This window comes from Pomacea canaliculata, linkage group LG11 (assembly GCF_003073045.1).
Source record: "Pomacea canaliculata isolate SZHN2017 linkage group LG11, ASM307304v1, whole genome shotgun sequence".
Taxonomy (NCBI): Eukaryota; Metazoa; Mollusca; class Gastropoda; order Architaenioglossa; family Ampullariidae; genus Pomacea; species Pomacea canaliculata.
The window spans coordinates 8,816,131-8,835,921 of record NC_037600.1 but is presented as its reverse complement, the minus strand read 5'-3'; the positions used below and the strand labels follow the sequence as shown (position 1 = coordinate 8,835,921).

The following is a 19,791-nucleotide window of genomic DNA, read 5'->3' as shown; positions in this document are numbered from 1 at the left end:
GGAAGCTTCCGCCTAATCACCTACGTCATGGCGTTGATCAGTAAATAGATCTCATTTAACTCACCTTTTAAAAACAAAAACCAATACCTATTAAAATATTGCGTCACCTTTATTGAAACAAAAAGATTATTATCTGCTCAATGAGTATAATTAACATTTTATTTGTCTTATAGTGCCTTCTATATGTCGACTCGCTCAGTAATAGCAGTCGTCTTTGCCGGAAGTGGTCTTTTCTTCATCCATCATCACGAAGGTACCGCATGGCCTCCAAAATCTTTTCAAATAATCTAACGTTATACCTTTAACTCATAGCATAGTAATAATATATTGATTTCATTATGTTTTTTCTGTGTTTGTGCATCTGTTTTGCTGTCACATATTTGTTAAAAACATTATATTCTTCAGGAAACGAAAAAAGTAAACTGACTTTACAAGAACGCTACTTCTGTGCTAACGTAGATGGCAGATAGGTGAATAATAAGCATCATTATATACTTTCAGTAAAATGGCTTCTGCTGATTTGCAATGGCTTATTGTCCGCAACACTTCGTCTTTCCTCCTGAAGAGGAATAAGCAAAATTTTACACAGGTGAGCTGACGTTGTGATGCATTAACTGCTGGTCTGCGAGAAGAACCCTAGTGCACATTGAAAGAATTATTCAGTCTATATTTCATAATTTCAAGATCTAAAAAGTAAAAAGAAAATTGATTATAATTCTAACACGTTTACTTAGTGACTTGTCAAGCTGTATAATAAGCTTATAATATGAGGCTTTAACTGGCCTCCATAGATAGATTTTTTGAAAGAATATTTAGAAAGTTCTATTTTATTTGAGTATTTGTGAAGAAAATGTTTTGTTTGGTTATACAACCTCGAAGGAAATGCGTCAATATCGATTCAATGCAAAATTACAGGAGCCTAATAATCTGCGTGGTCAGAATTCCTTCCGCTTCAATGGAGTTATACGTAAACGCACAGTTGGTGTTGAACCAGCTAAGGACGGCAAGGGTGTTGTGCTTGTCACTAAGAGAGCCAATGGTTTGTTGTTTGTGTGTACTTGGTAATGATTTAGAACATTAGTTCTAGTTTGCTGTAAAACAGCTGCTCAAAAATTTTCATTTATCATTCATTAGCTTCACTCTCTTGATCTCACCAGTTTAGGAGGTGTGATGAACATCCACTAAAATGTACACTTTGTTACAACACAAAAATAATTTTATGAATATAGAGCAAGAATAGGTGCTTTCAAATATGGTTTGTTTAAAAGTAAATGATATTAAACACATTTATGGTGCTTGAGGATTTTATGATAACTTTTTGTTCATTTTATTTTTTTTTTTTAGGGCAAAAAAACCCAGCCAAGATCTACTCTCGTGTGGAGCTGAAACGTGACCCAAGGAGGACATTCAATGCCATCCGAAAGATCACCAAATGTGGTGGTTACAGAAAAGACCTGAGCACGGTTTGTTCATCTTCCTACCAATTTTGGGGAAATTGTTTTAAGCAAATCTTGTTCATAGAGTAGGCCTACGTTTTGCTATGATCTTGAGGTAAAAGAAAAGCATCTTTGCTGAAAGTGGGTAAGTTGGACTGTTTCAGCAATTAGCTTAGGATATTTAACAGTTGTGTGGAAGTCATTGAATTGATTTGCACTTTTTTTTTTTATCATAAAGGCTGCCATTCGTCGTGCTGCAGCAATCATCAAGAGCCAGCGACCTGTTGTGCCCAAAAAGACCGGCCGCCCAAAGAAGGAGTAAAATTATTTCAAGTGTAAATAAATGTTTGCTCTTGTGGACATTAGTGTGTTTTGGATTGTGTTTGTTGAACTGAGTGATGGGCCATTGCTGAGATAAAATTTTTTGAGACATCCACTTTCTTATGAATGGTTTTTTAGCACGCTTCATCTCAGTTTTGTGTTTCAAGCTCAACAGAAAAAAAAAAACAGCCCAAAATGCTTAATCTACTGTAATAAAACTTTATTGTAGTTGCTGACTTGGAAGTATGAAGTCCAGCTTAATCCTTGTGATAATTCCTATGAATACAATAATCAGTACAATTATGCTGAAAGCGGTGGCATTCCTTTTTTTGGTAGATCATCCCGCTATAATGTCACTTGTCTGACAAAATTCTGGCATGGTGCATTGGAGCATTCAGACTGTTGTGTCATCTTGCCACAACAGGACCAGTGGTAGCCGCCAGGGTGTGACTGTTGAGCGTGAAAGCAGCCCCGTGAAGCATCTGAAAAAGCATATTGGAAAAATATCTACAAAAAAATTCATGTTATATTTATAGATTTTGAGAACATCAATTTGGGACTGGATACTAATAGAATGTTATCTCGGACCATTACTTTTAAGTCATCATCTGATCAATGTAGAAGAATATCTGGGACAAGTGCTAAAGGAAGTGCTAGAATGGAACAATGATAATATGTAAAATAAGTGAAACTTGATTTGGTCAGGGTACGAAACCTGTTGCCCCTCTACAGCCGCAGCTCATTCCCCCTCGTCCCCCTGTGGAACACACTGTACAGCAGTGCCATGTTCCTTTGTGCTCACGCCACTGCCCCTTCACGCTGAACTTGATAGGGCTGTCCTGGTGGTGGGAATTTCAGAGTTCAACAGCAACATGATAAACACCTTTTAGTAAAGAGTCTTTAAACTTCAGCTACCTTTTGTGAGCAGTAAATCAAAACTTGTAAATAAATCAATGAAATTGATCATTGCTTCATATTTAACTCCAGAAGAGATTAGCAGTAGATAGGTTTTTAATATAGTTAACACCAATGAGAAATTAGTGTGTTTGTAGAGTTAAACATCAAAACTGTCAATCTTGTGACCGCTAAACAATGTCTGGATCAGTCTACATGTACTGTGCAAAAAATTACCTTCACTGGCTGATTGTTGACTGCTACATGGAGGAAATGAATTCCTGCATAGGTGGGTGTAAACTTTAAGACATAGGTGCCATCTTTTTGAATTATCAGGTGAACAGCTGTTCTCCTATGAGCAAAAAGACCAGATTTAACATCAGGAAAAGCTCCAACACATTTTGCAACAAGCTTTATATGGTTCCATTTCTCTTGTACCTTTCAATTTTTATACTGTTAGGAGAACAAGTACAGGGTTGTTTGTTTTTTTTTAAATCTGGGTGGGTTATTTAGTGAATTAATGTTACAATTGGAAGACAAATTTCTGCAAAGTGTTTTGTAAAGTTATATGGGAATATTTTTACTTTTGTTCTCTCTGTGAGGTAGCTGTAACATATACTATAAGTTACAGGCCTTACTGTCTGCCGTTGGAGGCAGAAAACACAAAACGAAACAAGATTTGAACTCCTGCATTTCTTCTGTCTCCTGTTGACGCTTTGAGATGCGTTTCTTTCTTAAGTCAAAAAATGGAGGCAGGTAATAGCCTATCTCTTACATCCTGCGGCATCAACATTAGTTTACATGAAACAATGACGTCATTGCACCTCTTCACACAGGGAGGGAGAAAAAGTTGAGCATCAGCTCGCGGGGATCGGTAAATAACAGTTTACAAAAGCACACATGTGATTAGCTTCGGGAAATTAACCAACGACGTCACAAACGGTACAGGCAGAAGAGCTACAAGAAGTCACCGACCTGGCGGAGCGGTTCTGGGAGAGAAGCCATGCTTTAACCTGCACGTCCCTGTCTGTGTACTGACTCCCATCTTCGCTGTTGATGTGCAGACGCAAGGTAGACTCGTGTCCCACTCGGGCAGTGGCGAAACCTGCCACAGATCAACATTGCAGTCATCATTGTAGACCGTGGTTCAGCTATATATTTAGAGGAAACTGTTTGATGCGTCACTTTCAACCCCAAGAGGAGATAAGCCGTACACCATACTATAAGAAATGGCCAGGGTCTGAGTGCTTACATCCCCTTGCATCTTTTACGTGCATTTACCTGACAGGTACGGTCCCAACCGATAATTGTTATGCATGGGATTAGCTAAGCTCACTTCATGACTGCCAGATGTGGGCGAATTCTGGATACTTTAAAACTAGACTGGAAGCCCACTGCAGCGCAAGGATTTATAGAGAAAAATTCTCCTTAGGAACTTACGACTTTTTCTCCCCAACCACAAAGAGAAACGAACTGATCACATAGAGATACGTTTGTGAAGAGATTTTTTTCTCCCACGAAACAGGAATCCCATTCGACCACTGCGCCCTTAATCTAGTATAGTGAACACTAAAATTTGCCTGCAAGTAGTCCAAATATAAACGTCAGTGGACTGATGATAGGTATACAAGTCGTGAATAGCCTCAGTCATCTTTACATAATTTATATTGTTCATCATGTTTGAATGTAAACATTACTTGCGCCATTTACTTGAAAGTCGCCTTCCATTTCGAAAAACAACAAACACAAACAAAAACCATGTGTGCTTGCTTTAACTCTGAGCTCGCAACATTCGTTTGCTTGCTGTTCGTAGTGTAGGGTTGGCAAGGTTGCATGAACCAGTTCGCGCACCTGTATGTTAAGCCACCCGCCATTCTGGGATACCTTTATAAGAGCGAACTGCTGACTAAAGAAAATTGCTTTTGTTTTCAGTTACAGACTGGCATGACTACACTTTTTTTCTAGATGCTATGTTTATTTTAAACTACCCGAGCCAGGCCTTCTATTTTTATCTCCGTTCCCCGGTGCTGTTTGCGTAAATTGACTCACAGACAGATCGTGGAGGGGATACTGAGTGTGGGGGTTGGGGAGGAGGAAATGCAGCAGGCTGTTCCTTAACAAGGTTTCTGTTGTTTCTCCCCACTGGCAGCTGTTTGTAGCGAGCGCCGACAGTTCACACAAACACAAGAAGGTTGCGGTTGGGCAATGAGAGACATTAGCATCTCATTGCAGAGGTCTTCTAATTCCAAATGAATTTTTTTGTAACACACACGCTCTACTATGAATAAAAACCAGTGAAAAGACAACGGCTGCTGATGTTAAATAATAGACGATAGGGGGCACCTTTGACGGACGCCAATTATCGTGTTAAAGAAAGTACACATTTGATTATTCAGCAATACTGCGCACATTGAGCTCTTATACAGCGTTTCGCCGACTTGGAGGAGACCCTTTTCGATGATGAAACACATGCCAGACACATTCAAGGCAGTGTACCCCAAAGATGCAAAATGTAAAAAAAATGTCCAAAATGATAACACGGTCTTTGCTCACTTTGTGACGCTGTTTGTGTGTATGCGTGCATTTGCTCACCGTCTCCAGTCACGGTCGAATGAGCAGCTGACGCCATTCGACAGAGAATGAGGCCGAACATCTGGAAGCTGTGCATGACCTGCCCCTTTTCGGTCGGGCAAAAGCGCAATCCCCACGTGTCCAGAAGGTGCGGTGCGCAAATCTCGGTCATCTGTCTCAGGCTCCTGAGCCGGTCAGTGATTAGCTTCTTGACCGACAGTATCTCTGCGTCTGTTGCGTTCTCTATCATGTCAGACACGAACCTGGAAAGACACAACCACATGTGTATTAATAAAGGGGAGGACGAGAAGTAAATTAAGAAGATGACGATAAAGGTTTAGATGGGTGACGACACGACAGTTGTGGGGGTGGTGTTGCTATTGTGACGACCGTGGACAAATCTTGCCAACTCACGTGCATGTTTGTTCGACGTCTGCACGCACCTGCTTCAGGTGTCTCTCCGTGACACCAAGTGCCCGTTGTTTTTCCGCAGCCATAGATTCCACCTGTAAACCGCACACACAACCAAAGACACCGTATCAAGGAATTAAAAAAAAAAGACAAACGTGTGTGTATATACTCTAAGGATAAATTATATTACACAAAGATACACAAAATAATTTATGAAAGGTGACAAGGTGAGCTTCACGCAATAGCAGGTAGTAAAGGAAGCTTACTTGCTTGACGAGCTGCTGCCGATGCTCCTTCACGGCTGTCAGGTAAGAGTCCATGCACACGTTGACTTCTTCTATCACCTGCCGGGCCTTCTCTTGGATGTGCAACTGCGCCTCCGCCACTTTCTGCAGCTGCTGGTCTACGGCCGCTACCCGGGGTGCCACATCCCGGATCAGGCGCTGCACCTCCTCCATCTGCTGCTTGAAGAGCTCCGGGGAAAGGGGCCGGCACTCGTGCTCCCGATGATCCAGCATCAGGCAGGACCGACATCCGGGAATACCACACGTGCGGCAGAACACGCCCAGGTCTTGGTCCGGGTGGCGTGGGCACGGGACCTGACAAAAACGTGGCATATGACCGGAAGTGGGGGGTTTGTCCTCGGAAGTTGCCTCTTCACTGGCAGCGGCAGCACGTACACGCGTGCGGCTAGGGCGGGCGGTGCCGGCGACGGGGCTAAGGGGAGGGACCTGAGAATGCACCGTTTCCTGTTTCACCGACGTAGTAGTGAGGTCGATCAACTGATGGCCTTTGGTCTTCTTCTGACGTCGGTGAGACAGCTCGCACCAGGCGCACAAGTTTTCTGCGCAGTCCACGCAGCGGGCGCTCACCGGGCAGGACTCATTCCACTCCGCGCACGAATCGCACTCCAGCCTCGTCACCTCGGCCTCGACGACAGAGGCCTTTTCTTCCTCAGCGACCTTTCGCTCCACGACGTAGTTCCTGGGTAGCTCGACCAAGGTGATTGACAGGCGTGTTTCTTTCAGGCAGACCGGACACAGCACCACCCGCTGTACAGGCCGGGAAAAACAGCTGGAGCTAGTTTGCTTCCTATTCTTGTCGGCAACCTCCGGCGATTCTCGGTTGCACTCGGATGGCTCTCGGAAGTCTCCAAGAGGAGAGTTCGGCGACTGTCGTTCCGACGAACTTTGAGCGAATCGTTGTTTTCTAGATTCTTCTTCTTCCTTGCCTGTGTTGGAAGCTTGTGATTCTCCAGAGTCTTCGACGTTGAAAGGGTACGTCTGCAGCCTGGCGATGCACCCAGCACAAAAGGTATGGAGGCAGGGCAATATCCGGGGATTTTTGAACCTTTCGTTGCAGACGCGGCACACGAGGTCCTCCCCGGAAGTGGCCGAGCGTCTCCGACGAGTAATGGACGATGGTCCCGGCGCCGTTGGAGAACGCATGCACGAGCTGCCTTTACTTTCTTCTCCTGTTCTGTCACGTGCACGTTCGAGATCATGTTCACCGATCTGCACCTGACTGCTGTCTTTCTTCTCCTCTTTGTAGTCTGCTGCAGAGCTTTTCGCCTGCTGGCACTCAGTTGATCTGCTGATGCTGCTTGGTGCTGTTCGCGTGCGCTCTCTGCCTGAGCTGCGATTGAAATGAGTACCGTTTACCGTCTCTTGCATCAGGATCTTGTCACTGCTTGCTGGAGAGGCTACCTTGACATTCGACATGACGACACTGCTACGGGGCTCTGTGGTGGAGGCTGAACACGAGGACGACCTTTGACTCTTGTCGCTGCTCCTGGGCCTCAGCGTGACCTTAACTTCCGAATGTTCTGACTCATAAACTTGCCTGCTTCGCATCGAAGAACTTCGATACGGCAGTGCCATTTTTATTTCTCGAGTTTCTTGTTTCCTTTCAGTTTAGTTTAGCTGTTTGATTTAGTTTGTGTATAATAGAGTATTCAGAGGTTCTAAGCATAGCAAAGGTAAAATCACAGAATTAGACAATGCAGTATTGTGATGTTCTACATTGTGTGATATTATGTCACTTCCTGTGGGTAGCTCTCTTAAGCTCAGAGCTAGAGTACAGCTGCACAGTTGCAAGACCTCTGGCAGCAGGTACTGCAACAGCCAGAAAGAGGCATTTAAAGATAGTACACAAGTGTTGCAGGTAACAAGAGTCTGCCACATAGAGGAAGGCGAATAGTTGCCTGAATTAACTAACCCCGCTGAATGATGGAGCGGCGTTTTGACATGAAGGAAACACGTGCTGTGAGGTTGGTGCAGCCAGTATCATCCATCTATCTCTCTCAGACATTCATAAGCATTAGAAGACACACCCTTCAATTCTTATGTTATTTTCCTCATGTGTAGGTATGTCAAATTCCAGGTAGCTTTGAAAGCACATTCTTTATATTTGCTACAAGACAGGTTAATGACTCTTGACAACGTTTTATTTGTTACAGACTAACAATCTCCCGGACACCATGTTTTGTAATGGACAAAAGTTGTCCTTCTTTCGATCTTATTTGGTTGTTATGGTTCGAAATCGTGCTAATTTCAAACCACTGTATGGGCCAAACCGGAAATAGCTTCTTTCACACCTGGGGAAGAGCAATCGTCGCCACTATTTGCAGAGTTATGTTATGCCCATGAGATAATTTGTTTGCGTGCATCGGCCCTTGTTGTTTGTGCCAGAGTCTAAGAATACTTTATCCCACAGAGCTCGAAAGCTTGTTGAGATAAAATACACTTAAACACCGGCAGCATAGTTATATTCTCCTTTCTCTGTGTACTTGCCTGTCTGCCTTGTCTAAATGACTTTTCTTAAATTAACTTCAACGTTAGAAAGAGGAAAGCACTTTAAACCAATTGCATCACTAAGGTGCGTACGCATAACATAAACATTCCGAGCTATGCGCAGGCTCCACACACATATCATGTAAGCAAATCATCCCCATGGTGACGGACTTTTAAAAACAAAGTTAATGAGCTGTGGGAACCGGCGGGAGGGGGAGGGGGAGGGGGACCAGGAAGCGTTTCAACAGTAATTATAATCATCTCATCGCGAGTATACAGAAACAGCAGACGGGAGCGAGTCAGTCCTGGGGGACACGTGCTGTGTATGCCGAGAAGGAATTACCAGGGTGCACGACTAGTATCTGTCTGACGTCTGCAAGTTCCGGGCCTGCGAAAGCGCCGCTGCCCTCGGCTTGAGACTGCAGCACGTGCATGCTTAACGCTATGCAGCAGTAGCAGCAGCACGTGCATGCAGTCTGGCATCATCTTGTCAGAGCGGGGATAGTTACCATGTGCCGGCGTTTCGTTAAGCGAAAATAACAGCTATGGTGGTCATACCTACCTTGCTTTTTTTCTCCTTGTCAAAATCTATTATTCACCTTAGTCTTCTCGACAAAATATCGAAGAAATATCTTTTATCTTTATGTTACTACCCACACACACCACGACACCCCCCCCCCCCCCAATACGGTCACGTGGCCTGTTATTCATCTTTCTCTTACTGCTGTCTGATGTCCTCAATGACTCGGCGCTCTCGACCTCTTGCAGGTAAGGAATGGTGTAACCCTCGCCTGATTCTCGCTTTTTAGAACTCTTACTGAGCAACAACCTCTTACCCAGAGGTAATACAATACTTAGTCCTTTTCCTACCTAGTGTCCACCAGAGACCTCCATTTTTGTCTGTCCGAGACTAAAAATATACCTGCTTGCAAATCCTGACCGAATCGTTGTGATGACTGAGCGCGCGCACGCCAGAACACGTTAATATTTTACTTATCCCATATGGCAGCAGAAAAATGGTCCTAGAGTTAGTCCGACAGGCATGCCAAAATAAAAAACAAACCAAAAAACCCAACTAACTGGTAACGTATGACGACGGTACAGGCAGTACTTATCAACCACAGCTTACGCCAAAGTTCCCAGGAAAAAAATAGGTTCTTGAAAGCACATTAAGCCTCAGCAACCACTTATTACCAGCATCAATAAAGTACTTTGCAGATTTGCGTTTGTGAAGCAACCCACTTTCAAAAATGTGTCAGTAGAATAATTGCATGTCCTTTGGTCTTTAAAAAAAGAATACTCACCTAGGCCAACTTCTCGCAACAACCACGCTTTCAACGATACCTGCAGTGTTTTAGCTTTTACCTCCGCTCCTGGCGTCACGCTAAGCTTTCAAAACCGCCGCACTCACCACAGAAGCGTCTGTGGCAGTGGCAAGTAAAAGACCCTGCCCCATCCCCACCTGCCCATCCCCATCTCACCTGTATTCCTTGGCTCACCTGTAGCCAACAGGTAACTGATTCTCTTTTTGTGCCTGGCCTGTTCCGGCGTTCTCCATGGATGTTTGTCCTAGAAGTGAAAAATTAGGTTGTAACTTGTGGCACACACATGTGAGCGGTTGAGGCGTGCCAAAAATACTCTCATTTTTTTTATACTGAAGGTAGGCATTGCAATGTACTCGGAAAAGTTACTTGAAAAAGTAGCACAGGAACGAATCCATACTTTGCTCATCCGTATAAAAAAATTACAAGAGACCTTCTCTTCGTAGAGTCTTCGCCTAACATTAAAATGTTTATCTTTAAATCCGTCTTATAGATTCTTGATCTTCATTCACATTTATACCCATCACAATCCTTTGCGTGTTATAATCATCCAGAACTGTATTAGTTTCAAATTCAATCCAAGCCGACAAAAGAAAGTCATGATCTTATTATCAAATCGCACTTCAAAACCTGTTGTCACGATTCAGTCCTCACACACGTCCCTAAACAATGGTTACCATCATTCCTGTGATTACCTAAATGTTGAATCATTCACTTGCTTTTGGCACATTACCTCAAGATATCTGTCATCACACCACTCGATCCAAAGAAACGATCGATCAGGGCTAACCCGAATGACTATACCCAATTATTTCAAACTTGCCTTTCGTCTTAAAAAAAAAAAAAAATCGTGGGAAAAGTCGTTCTGGATCAGTTGCAAACCTACCTCTCTCAAATCTTTCCGAAAAATTTCAATCATCTTACAGAAAAAAAAAAACAACCCCCACAGCACTGATCGAAACTTCTGTGCCGTGAGTAGTTTAGTTGCTTGCAAAGGCAGGTGCATCAGTGCTTGCTTTTCATGATCTCGATGCAAAGTTTGATTGTCTAGTCTTTTGATGTGATTGGTGCCGCTCTAGAATGGTTTAGGTCCTACCTGGGTGGTCGATGTTGTTAATTACGATATGTCGCTCATTTATGTTATTTATGGTGCCTCGATCGTGGCTTCTATTGTGGCCTGTGATATTGTTTTTTACACGCTATTCTTCCAGCCTTGCAACAACGATATATATCACAAATATATATATAATACAAGATCGATCTTCGTCGATCACTCGATCAGCATGGCCACATCACGTACCAGAGATCACCTGACCCCACTCCAGATTCTTTCGTAAATGAGAAATATAGTTGCAGGTCTAAAGAATTTACCGTACGGTAAAAGTCAAAATATGCATGAATGTTACACATTATCCTCAAATCACTGACCAACACAGTCCCATCCTCGCCTGAAATAGTTAAGAACTTACTGACAGTTCAAAAGGTATATTATTTCTTTGTGAATACCTATATTTAATTGTGAACTGTATGTATATCGGGGAAAAGATTTTTCTCTTTCACGTAGAGAATTACTACAATTTTATAATTGTTTAAAATGAACGGTATATATATAAATCGTTTGCATTTGTATTTCTGCCTCATCGATCACAACAGGCGGACAGTGTGGCTTGGAATGTATCGATGAGCAGAAAGGTGAAACTGACAGAACTGTCACGCAGAAAATATTTTATTTCTTTCTATTTGACATATTAAATACATAACGACCAACAAGTTGTTTGATGACTAGCTCTATATTAGAAAAAGTAATTAATCTATTTGATATGTTTTCGCGTGTAACGAAGGACAATAATAAAAAAAAAAATTCCACAGACTTACACCGAAGTCTGTGAACGATTTATTTTGCCAAGGGAGGCTACCACAATCTCTCAGCTCGTCGCCAGTGCTAAACCGGAAGTACATACACTGCGAAGAATTTTTTTTATCGTTTTCGTTCTGCTCCTCATTTCGCATCGCTATCCTGGGAAGAGTGTATACACATTGTTAAGTTCAAAAGACATTAGTGAATTTAAAAAATAAACCTCTACACTTCCGTGCCATTGGATTAAGAGACATCTCAAGGTTTGTACACATTCGTGTTGAACTGTTGCGGAAACGTCTTAGTACGCTTCTGGAAACACGGCTTGTATGTCTTAAAGCTTTCTGTAGGTTTCATTGTAGATAAGTATTCTGCAGTGTTGTATCGCGAAGTTTCGAAAATTAGTTAAAAACTCAGGAGTGAGCTTTAATAGAATCTTTTTTGTTAATGGTGCTAGCCTGTACTCATTCTGAACTGATGACACAAAGTGAAACTGAACTTTAAAACAAAAATGTGCGGTTTATTATTTCTTCTGTTTTATCTTTTTTCTTGTTTAGGACGATTGAAATCATATTTACTGACGCTTTTGTCGTATGTATATATGTCTAACTATTCGTGCGATTCTATTCATTTTTCTAGAAATACATGTTGGAAATTTGCCTCCATTTGATTAACTGAGATGTGTCAGACAGATACTGAACTTTGATTTACATATATAGATCTTTTTCACTCTCTCAAATTACTTTTGGTTTTATTATTTTACATAATACTAACAACAATAGCAATAATAATATTGTCCATTATAACAATGCAATTGGAATTTTTCTTTCACAGCAAACAAGTGTATGAAAACAAATCATTAGAATAAAATATTCTTAGTACAGACATGAGAAAAATCATGAAAAATAAGGAATCAAGGGGTATGCCTTAACAACAGACCTCCCAGAAAATAAAAAATAATACTTAGGAACTATTAAGATGAAGGGGGAAAAAATAGGTTAGTCACAAATTGTAGGATGACCTTAAACATTTTTGAATCTAAAACAGCCTAGTTTCAATAGAGTGTATTCAACAAGTAGCTGGATATTAAAGCTGTTATTTAATTTAAGAAGTTATTAATGAATAAAAGATAGAAATAATGCAACTGAATTAGAGATATGCAGTAACTTTTTAATAATAGTATTAGTGTACTGATGTTTCTTTGGTAAATGAATGATCAAAACTTGTTGTAGGAAATGCTGCATATATTCCAGCAAGAAATTCCAGCAAGCTGAGAGACTGCTTCTGATGCTGAGGATGAAATTTATCTTCTGAAGCAATGAGTCAGTTTGAGTCTAACACTGTCATGGAACGACCTCCATCTCCAGCACGACTGGCCTACACATCTGACAAGCATCCTCGTCACACATTGGAAGCTATTAACGTGCTGAGAAAACATCGTGAATTGTGTGATGTGGTGCTCATTGTGGGACAGAAGAAAATTTTTGCCCATCGTGTTATATTGTCAGCATGTAGCCCATACTTCCGTGCCATGTTCACTGGAGAGCTGGCAGAGAGTCGGCAGACAGAAGTGACGATACGAGACATTGATGAAACAGCAATGGAACTGTTGATAGACTTCTGCTACACCTCAAACATCACTGTGGAAGAGAGTAATGTTCAGACTTTATTACCGGCAGCATGTTTACTGCACCTGGCCGAAATTCAGGATGTCTGCTGCGAGTTTCTCAAGCGGCAACTTGACCCTTCTAACTGTCTTGGGATTCGTGCGTTTGCTGACACACATGCTTGCAGGGACCTGCTTCGTATTGCAGACAAGTTCACACAACACAATTTTCAGGAGGTGTGATTTTTGTTTTGCTTTGTTTTGTTTTTTGCATGCTTCACGGTTTCTTTTCTCTAGATTTAGGAAAAATGATTGTGAAACTGGCTTCAGTCAGAGAAAGATCGCTTGTGATATTTATTTTGTTTGTAATCTTACATGGGCACATGATAGCTCGGGCACTCACACAGAATCACACGCAAGCATACACAGTCACTCTTTTAGTCTTTTTTGCTCATTTTGTTTAACCTAAATCATGATAATTAAAAACAAATCTATTTCATAATAATTTGAAATGGTTGCTTTTATATTTTTATTGCTAGAAGTTTCTTAGATTGTTTGTAAAAGCATTATTTAGAGAAAATAAGAATAATTAAATGTTTCTTAATTACCATGATTTACTTATATCAGATACATGTATGCATACATATTTTAAATGCTTTAGGGTAGCAGACCATAATATTGAACATTCTCTGTAATGCTTGATGTCTTTCCTTTTTTTTAGGAACTTGCTAGGTATTGCTTATTACATATTTCTTACAGGCCAGGGTAGCTTTATTACTCTCCCCTTGATGTTTTGTAGGTGATGGAGAGCGAAGAATTTATGTTGCTACCTGTAAACCAGCTTGTTGACATCATATCAAGTGATGAGCTGAACGTACGCATTGAGGAGCAGGTGTACCAGGCTGTGATGTCTTGGATTAGGTACAACATCCAAGAACGCAGGCAACACTTGCCCACGGTAATTATGCCTGTGAAGCTGAATCCTGATTTCTCAGTTAAATAGATAAAACAGGACCCTTTCATACTTAATACAAAGATAAATGTATTCAGTTATTTTTTTTCAATGATTGTAGTTTTGTTATTTTTCAAATTTGTTTGGTTTTTTTATCCTAGGTGTTGCAACATGTTCGTTTGCCCTTGACAAGTGCAAAGTTTCTGGTGGGCACAGTTGGAGCAGATCTGCTCATCAAGAGTGATGAGGCATGTCGAGATTTGTTAGATGAAGCAAAGAATTATCTTCTCCTGCCTCAGGAACGACCTCTCATGCAGGGTCCCCGTACACGCCCTCGAAAGCCCATCAAATGTGGGGAGGTTTTGTTTGCAGGTAAGAATCAGCCTATATCAAATCTCGGGACATTTAAAAACATTTAAAAGAAAGCAAGAGAATTTTTGTAAAAAAAGCAAAGAAGATATAATCTGCCAAATAAAACAAGTTTTATAAAAAAACAATTGAAGAATGATTGTAAATGGATGAACACACAGGCACAGGCTATTGTCTTAGTCGTAGCAGGACTACTCATTAGCACTATGACATTTAGAATTACACAGCAGATATCCCAGTCTCATTGTGTTTAAAAAAGTGATGTGGAAAAATAAAAATCTATTCTGCATTAAGACTAGAAAAAGTTAATGCACCATGGAGAACACAAGCATGTCCTAAAGCTGGTTGCATATATATATATGTAGTACTTTTTATTTCTAGTTTCATGATTTCTTTTGTGACATTATTCTCAGTTGGAGGGTGGTGCAGTGGCGATGCCATTTCAAGTGTGGAGAAGTATGATCCTCAGACAAATGAATGGCGCCTTGTTGCTCCAATGAGCAAGCGGCGTTGTGGTGTGGGAGTGGCTGTCCTGAACGACTTGCTGTATGCTGTTGGTGGTCATGATGGGCAGTCATATCTTAACAGCATAGAAAGGTGCATTTTATTATGTGACTTGTTTTCTTAGTACTAGTTGGGAAGGTGAACAACTATCTGGTCTGTTGTTTTCGCTCCTTTTTTCCAGTTTGTATTGTAAGACTGTGTACTATGATATTTTTGTGTCAGTTACTTATATTAATTAATGCATAATCTGTGGTCTTGTCTGTGTGCACTTTCATGGCCAGCATCAGGAGTGGGAAAAGTCCAGTTGGTCTGGCCTGGCCAAGGCAGCCGCAGACAAGAAACAATAAATCTAGAAGCTTTTTTCAAAGCAACATATTATATATAACAACATATAAGTAAATTATAATAATAATGTACCTTTTGTGGGACAAGTAAGGAACTTTCATTACGGAATGGACAGGGCATATATAAGTACATGAGGGACAGATGTATATTTCTTGTTGGCTGCCTCTGGCCTATCTCCCTGTGTTGCATTCCATTAGAGGAAAGTCTATGCCAGGCAAGCTGGGAGTGTACATGCTGTAGAAGTGTTAACACTCTGGAAAAACTGTGGCATGACCAACCATAGCAGTCTAATTTTGAAGTTGATAATTTTGCATGGCCTGCGAATGATTTTACAGCTATCCAAATAGCCGTTGGTTGTTAAAGCCCCTGGCTTACATCATAAGTTTTACTCATGAACAGCACAGAATATCATGATGAGGAATATAGTCTGTCAGCACTGTACAGATGCTAATATTTTAGAATATTAGGGTGTGTTTCAAAGGGCTGTTGAACACAGTTGACATTTTGGGCTTTTCTGCATCTAATCATACTGTCTTTTGAGGATAAAAGTTTTTTTTCTTTACCCATGTGAACAGATATGATCCACATACAAATCAATGGAGCAGTGAGGTCGCTCCCACCAGTTCTTGTCGTACCAGTGTTGGCGTGGCAGTGCTTGGAGATTTTCTGTATGCTGTGGGAGGTCAAGACGGCGTTTCCTGTCTCAACTATGTGGAGAGGTGAAAGAAAGAAAAAGAAATCACTTGAAAGTTTGCATGCCAAGAAGGCAGGACAGGATCTTGCAGAAAGTGTGTGTGAGACTGCTTGCATATTTAAGGTTTGTTGATAAGATGGCATATGTGTCTGTGTTTATATATATAGATCTATGAATTTAAAAGCATCTATAAGAAATTAATTGTCACAAAAAATATGTTGATAGTCCTATGTCTTTTTAAAGGTATGATCCGCAGAGTAACAAATGGCAGAAGGTGGCATCCATGAGCACAAGGCGACTAGGCGTTGGCGTGGCTGTCTTACAAGGTTATCTCTATGCAGTTGGTGGCAGTGATGGGACTTGTCCTCTTAACACAGGTATAAGGCAAAATACTTTTTACACAAACAGCACTTATTAAAGATGCTTCTGAAACCATGCTGTTCCTATTGCTTTGAGTCTTGCTTTTTGTCTTAGACTGCCATGTACAGACAGTAAAATTTTATATGAGGTATTATGGCTTGAAAATTCAAATGAAGATAGCTCTATTTTTATTTTTTATAAAAGGTTAGATTAAAAAATACTCTATAAAATTAAACCTGGCAGAACTGTTTCCACATTGTACTTGTTTCAGTTGAAAGGTTTGACCCTAGAAACAACAGATGGTTACCTGTGGCCTCCATGATAACCCGACGGAAGCACCTTGGCGTGGCAGTGTTTAACAACATGATTTATGCTGTCGGAGGTCGTGATGATACCACTGAGCTGAGCAGTGCTGAGCGTTACAACCCACAGACCAACTCGTGGCAACCAGTCGTTGCCATGACATCGAGAAGAAGTGGGGTGAGCAAAGACATGATGTACTTCATTTTGTTTTTTTTTTGTTTTTGAAAGAACTTTATTAACAAGTACAACTTTATTTATTAGTATTTGCCACTAACAGAATAAGCTCATAATGCATGATTGTTTTGGAAGCTTTCTGTTCACATGTGCTGACAACTTTCTACAGTCTGATACCCTTTTCAAGCATCTCCATATCGTATCTGTTTTTGTTAGGAAGGTAAAGTTCATGCTACACTTTCAGGTTATAAAATCTTACAGAAAGACCTGACAGTGGAATATTTTTATTGAAAAATATTTTTGTAATAACAAAACACTTACAAGATATAAAGCAAAGTTAGACACTGTTTCAAAACAAAAGGATTTTGATTTTTTTTTTAAATAACAAAGAAACAGCAAATTTTTTAAAGGACAGAAGTATTGCTATACATGTACTTATTATTGTAGCACTCTCTAAGGACATAAATCTTATGATTATTTGCTGCAGGTGGGACTTGCAGTGGTGAATGGCCAGTTGATGGCAATTGGAGGATTTGATGGCACCACATACTTGAAGACTGTGGAGATATACGATCCCGATTCCAACAGCTGGCGCATTGTGGGTGGCATGAACTACCGTCGTTTGGGAGGGGGTGTGGGTGTTATCAAAATGCCCCAGAATGATTCCCACCTTTGGTGATACCGACATGGTATTTGGGGACGGGGGATTTGTGTTGGTGGGAGTCAGAATGCACAGGACGCAGGGACACAACATTGACATCCAGGGATTTCCCCTTTGTATAACTGTTTACTTGATCAACAGACACTCAAGGTGAGACTTGTATGGATGTGACAGTATGTTTGTCCTTTTAATCCTTTTTCTTGTTGAATAGGCATGCACTTTCATAGTGAATGTCAAGGCCATCTTAGATACCCATTTGTTTTGCCATATTTGTTTTGTGTTTTTATTTTTGGGTGGGTGGGGGGTTGCCTTTTTTGGTTGCCATCCATCTGTACAGCTGACATTTCTGATCAACAGCAGATCTGATGTTTTGCAATAACATAATAATAATGAATTAATAGATTGTGGGATGGTTATTGGGTTCAACAGCTTAAAGCATTTGTAATCACAACAGCGAGAATTAGGTGTCATGGGTGTCATCTCAACTCCGACATGCCTCTCTCTCTGGACATGACGCTTGACTGTTGGTGGTTTTGCCAGGGGTGTGTGTTTGTGTGTGCTTGTGCGCGCACGTGTGTTTTAGGTGCATGTTCATGAAAGCACATTTAATGCCTACCCTAAAATATGTTTTTGTCCCTGTATGCTGGTGCCAGGCAAGGTGCTGTATAAATGCACTGTATTATTATTTACCTATACATCTGTGACCCATAATTTCCTTTTTTGGGGTGGGGGGAATGTTCTTTAGTATGACGGAGCTCTCATTATGAGCATTATTTTGTTAAAGCTGACAAAGTCTATTGATGAACTTGCTGTACATTCTCCTGCCTCTTCTGTGTAATTGTCCTCTTTACAATCAATAAAAATGTTCATCTTCCATGCCGCAGTGATGTGACCAAAGCAGAGCTGTTCAATTTTTTTTTTTTAATTGATAAAATTTAGAAAATGTCATGATAGGGTGGGTGAAGCAAACAGGCTTGTTAGTCATTATCTTAAGTTTTAGAGTTAGAAAGATCTGAAATTATCATATCCTTAAAGATTTTCTGCACAATCAGATTTTTATTTGCATGTCCTAACATGGGTTAAAAAAATTGCTTACTGCTTTTCCATCAATTTGCTATTTTTTTGCACTTGTGAGGAACTTGTAAGCACTCTCTTCTGGGCTTTGTTTTGCTTCTTGAAATTTGCAAGCCAGCCTGCTTCAATATGTTTTGATTTGTCTGTGTTTGTCCTTGAAAGAGATGCTAAAGTTGCCAGTTTGTAAGATAGTTTTTGCTACACTAGGTCTGACTATGGAGAAACATAATCTATGTCATTTTTATTTATATTTTCACAGGCTTGTAAAATCGGAGGATCATACCACATCATATAAGTTGCATTTATTGTTCTTTAAAACATAAGCACTACAGCCATGAAAGCATTTGCTAATTACCAACTTTTCTGTGCATGGTATCCTGGCATCAGTTTCAAACTTTTTTAAATAGTGAAAATGCTGGTAGAAAAGCAACATATTTAGGGAACAGCTCTGACATAGTATTAATTATTGCTTAGAAAATGTGGTTGCTACAACATTTGACATAGAAAAAAATCAATAGAAGCATGTTGGGAGACTTGATGTTTAATAATTTATTTCACACACGTTAAGCAGATTGGTTAACATGCATGTGGGATAAATGTTCCGCTGGGACATTGGCTGCCAAAACAGTAGAGATATGAATCCTTCAACACATGGGTTTAGACAGGAGTTGTCATAGGGTTTTGTCCTTTTTTGGGGATCACACCTTGTACAAGTCATTGCATAGACATGAATGGATTCAATGTCTCAGGTGGGTTTTAATATATTGTGTACAAAAGAGATTCCCTAGAATATTATATTTAGTGTAAATGTTATGAGGTGGTTTGTCTGTCCTTCCCCAAAAATGCCTATTAAATTTTGTCTTGCCTCTTTATTTTTTTGTAACTACAATCTAATTTTTTATGTTTTGTACAGACTTTAAAAAAGATGCAGTTTCAACTTTAAAAAAATCTAGCTTAAGACCTTTGGGTTAAATAAAAATCTTATCATTGGATGCAATGGTAACAAATGTCTTTCATGTATTCTTGCGCCACAGAAATGCTCTTTGCTATGCTGTGGAATTGTAAAGTATAAAAGAAACCTTTGAAGAAAAATTGAAACAACAACCGACTTCTCAGACTTTGTCCTCTTTTATTTTATGATAAGCAT

The 19,791-nt window shown here is 40.5% G+C and overlaps 3 protein-coding genes across 4 annotated transcripts; 2 read left to right on the top strand and 1 right to left on the bottom strand.

Annotated features, from left to right (window-relative positions):
* Positions 1 to 197: 197 nt before the first annotated feature.
* LOC112575264 (60S ribosomal protein L28-like) lies at positions 198 to 1,801 on the top strand. The gene is made up of 5 exons (XM_025256988.1): positions 198 to 253; positions 502 to 589; positions 916 to 1,039; positions 1,345 to 1,463; positions 1,675 to 1,801. Exons 2-5 carry the CDS (start codon positions 506 to 508, stop codon positions 1,756 to 1,758), a joined length of 411 nt encoding a protein of 136 aa, XP_025112773.1. The 5' UTR covers positions 198 to 253; positions 502 to 505; the 3' UTR covers positions 1,759 to 1,801.
* Positions 1,802 to 1,962: 161 nt separating this feature from the next.
* Positions 1,963 to 9,979, bottom strand: LOC112575261 (tripartite motif-containing protein 45-like). 2 transcript variants are annotated; one of them, XM_025256983.1, is made up of 8 exons: positions 9,730 to 9,979; positions 5,900 to 7,747; positions 5,637 to 5,728; positions 5,244 to 5,485; positions 3,627 to 3,756; positions 2,889 to 3,003; positions 2,473 to 2,596; positions 1,963 to 2,239 (listed from the first exon to the last, which is right to left on the bottom strand). In XM_025256983.1, exons 2-8 carry the CDS (start codon positions 7,511 to 7,513, stop codon positions 2,103 to 2,105), a joined length of 2,454 nt encoding a protein of 817 aa, XP_025112768.1. In that variant the 5' UTR covers positions 7,514 to 7,747; positions 9,730 to 9,979; the 3' UTR covers positions 1,963 to 2,102. The 2 variants fall into 2 exon arrangements, with proteins under 2 accessions (XP_025112768.1, XP_025112770.1); XM_025256985.1 differs by lacking the exon at positions 9,730 to 9,979 and having other exon boundaries at positions 5,900 to 9,074.
* Positions 9,980 to 11,667: 1,688 nt separating this feature from the next.
* On the top strand, positions 11,668 to 19,752 carry LOC112575435 (kelch-like protein 20). Its single transcript, XM_025257307.1, has 9 exons — positions 11,668 to 11,865; positions 12,835 to 13,445; positions 14,008 to 14,166; positions 14,322 to 14,532; positions 14,943 to 15,126; positions 15,954 to 16,097; positions 16,316 to 16,449; positions 16,704 to 16,912; positions 17,397 to 19,752. Exons 2-9 carry the CDS (start codon positions 12,921 to 12,923, stop codon positions 17,586 to 17,588), a joined length of 1,758 nt encoding a protein of 585 aa, XP_025113092.1. The 5' UTR covers positions 11,668 to 11,865; positions 12,835 to 12,920; the 3' UTR covers positions 17,589 to 19,752.
* Positions 19,753 to 19,791: the final 39 nt, after the last annotated feature.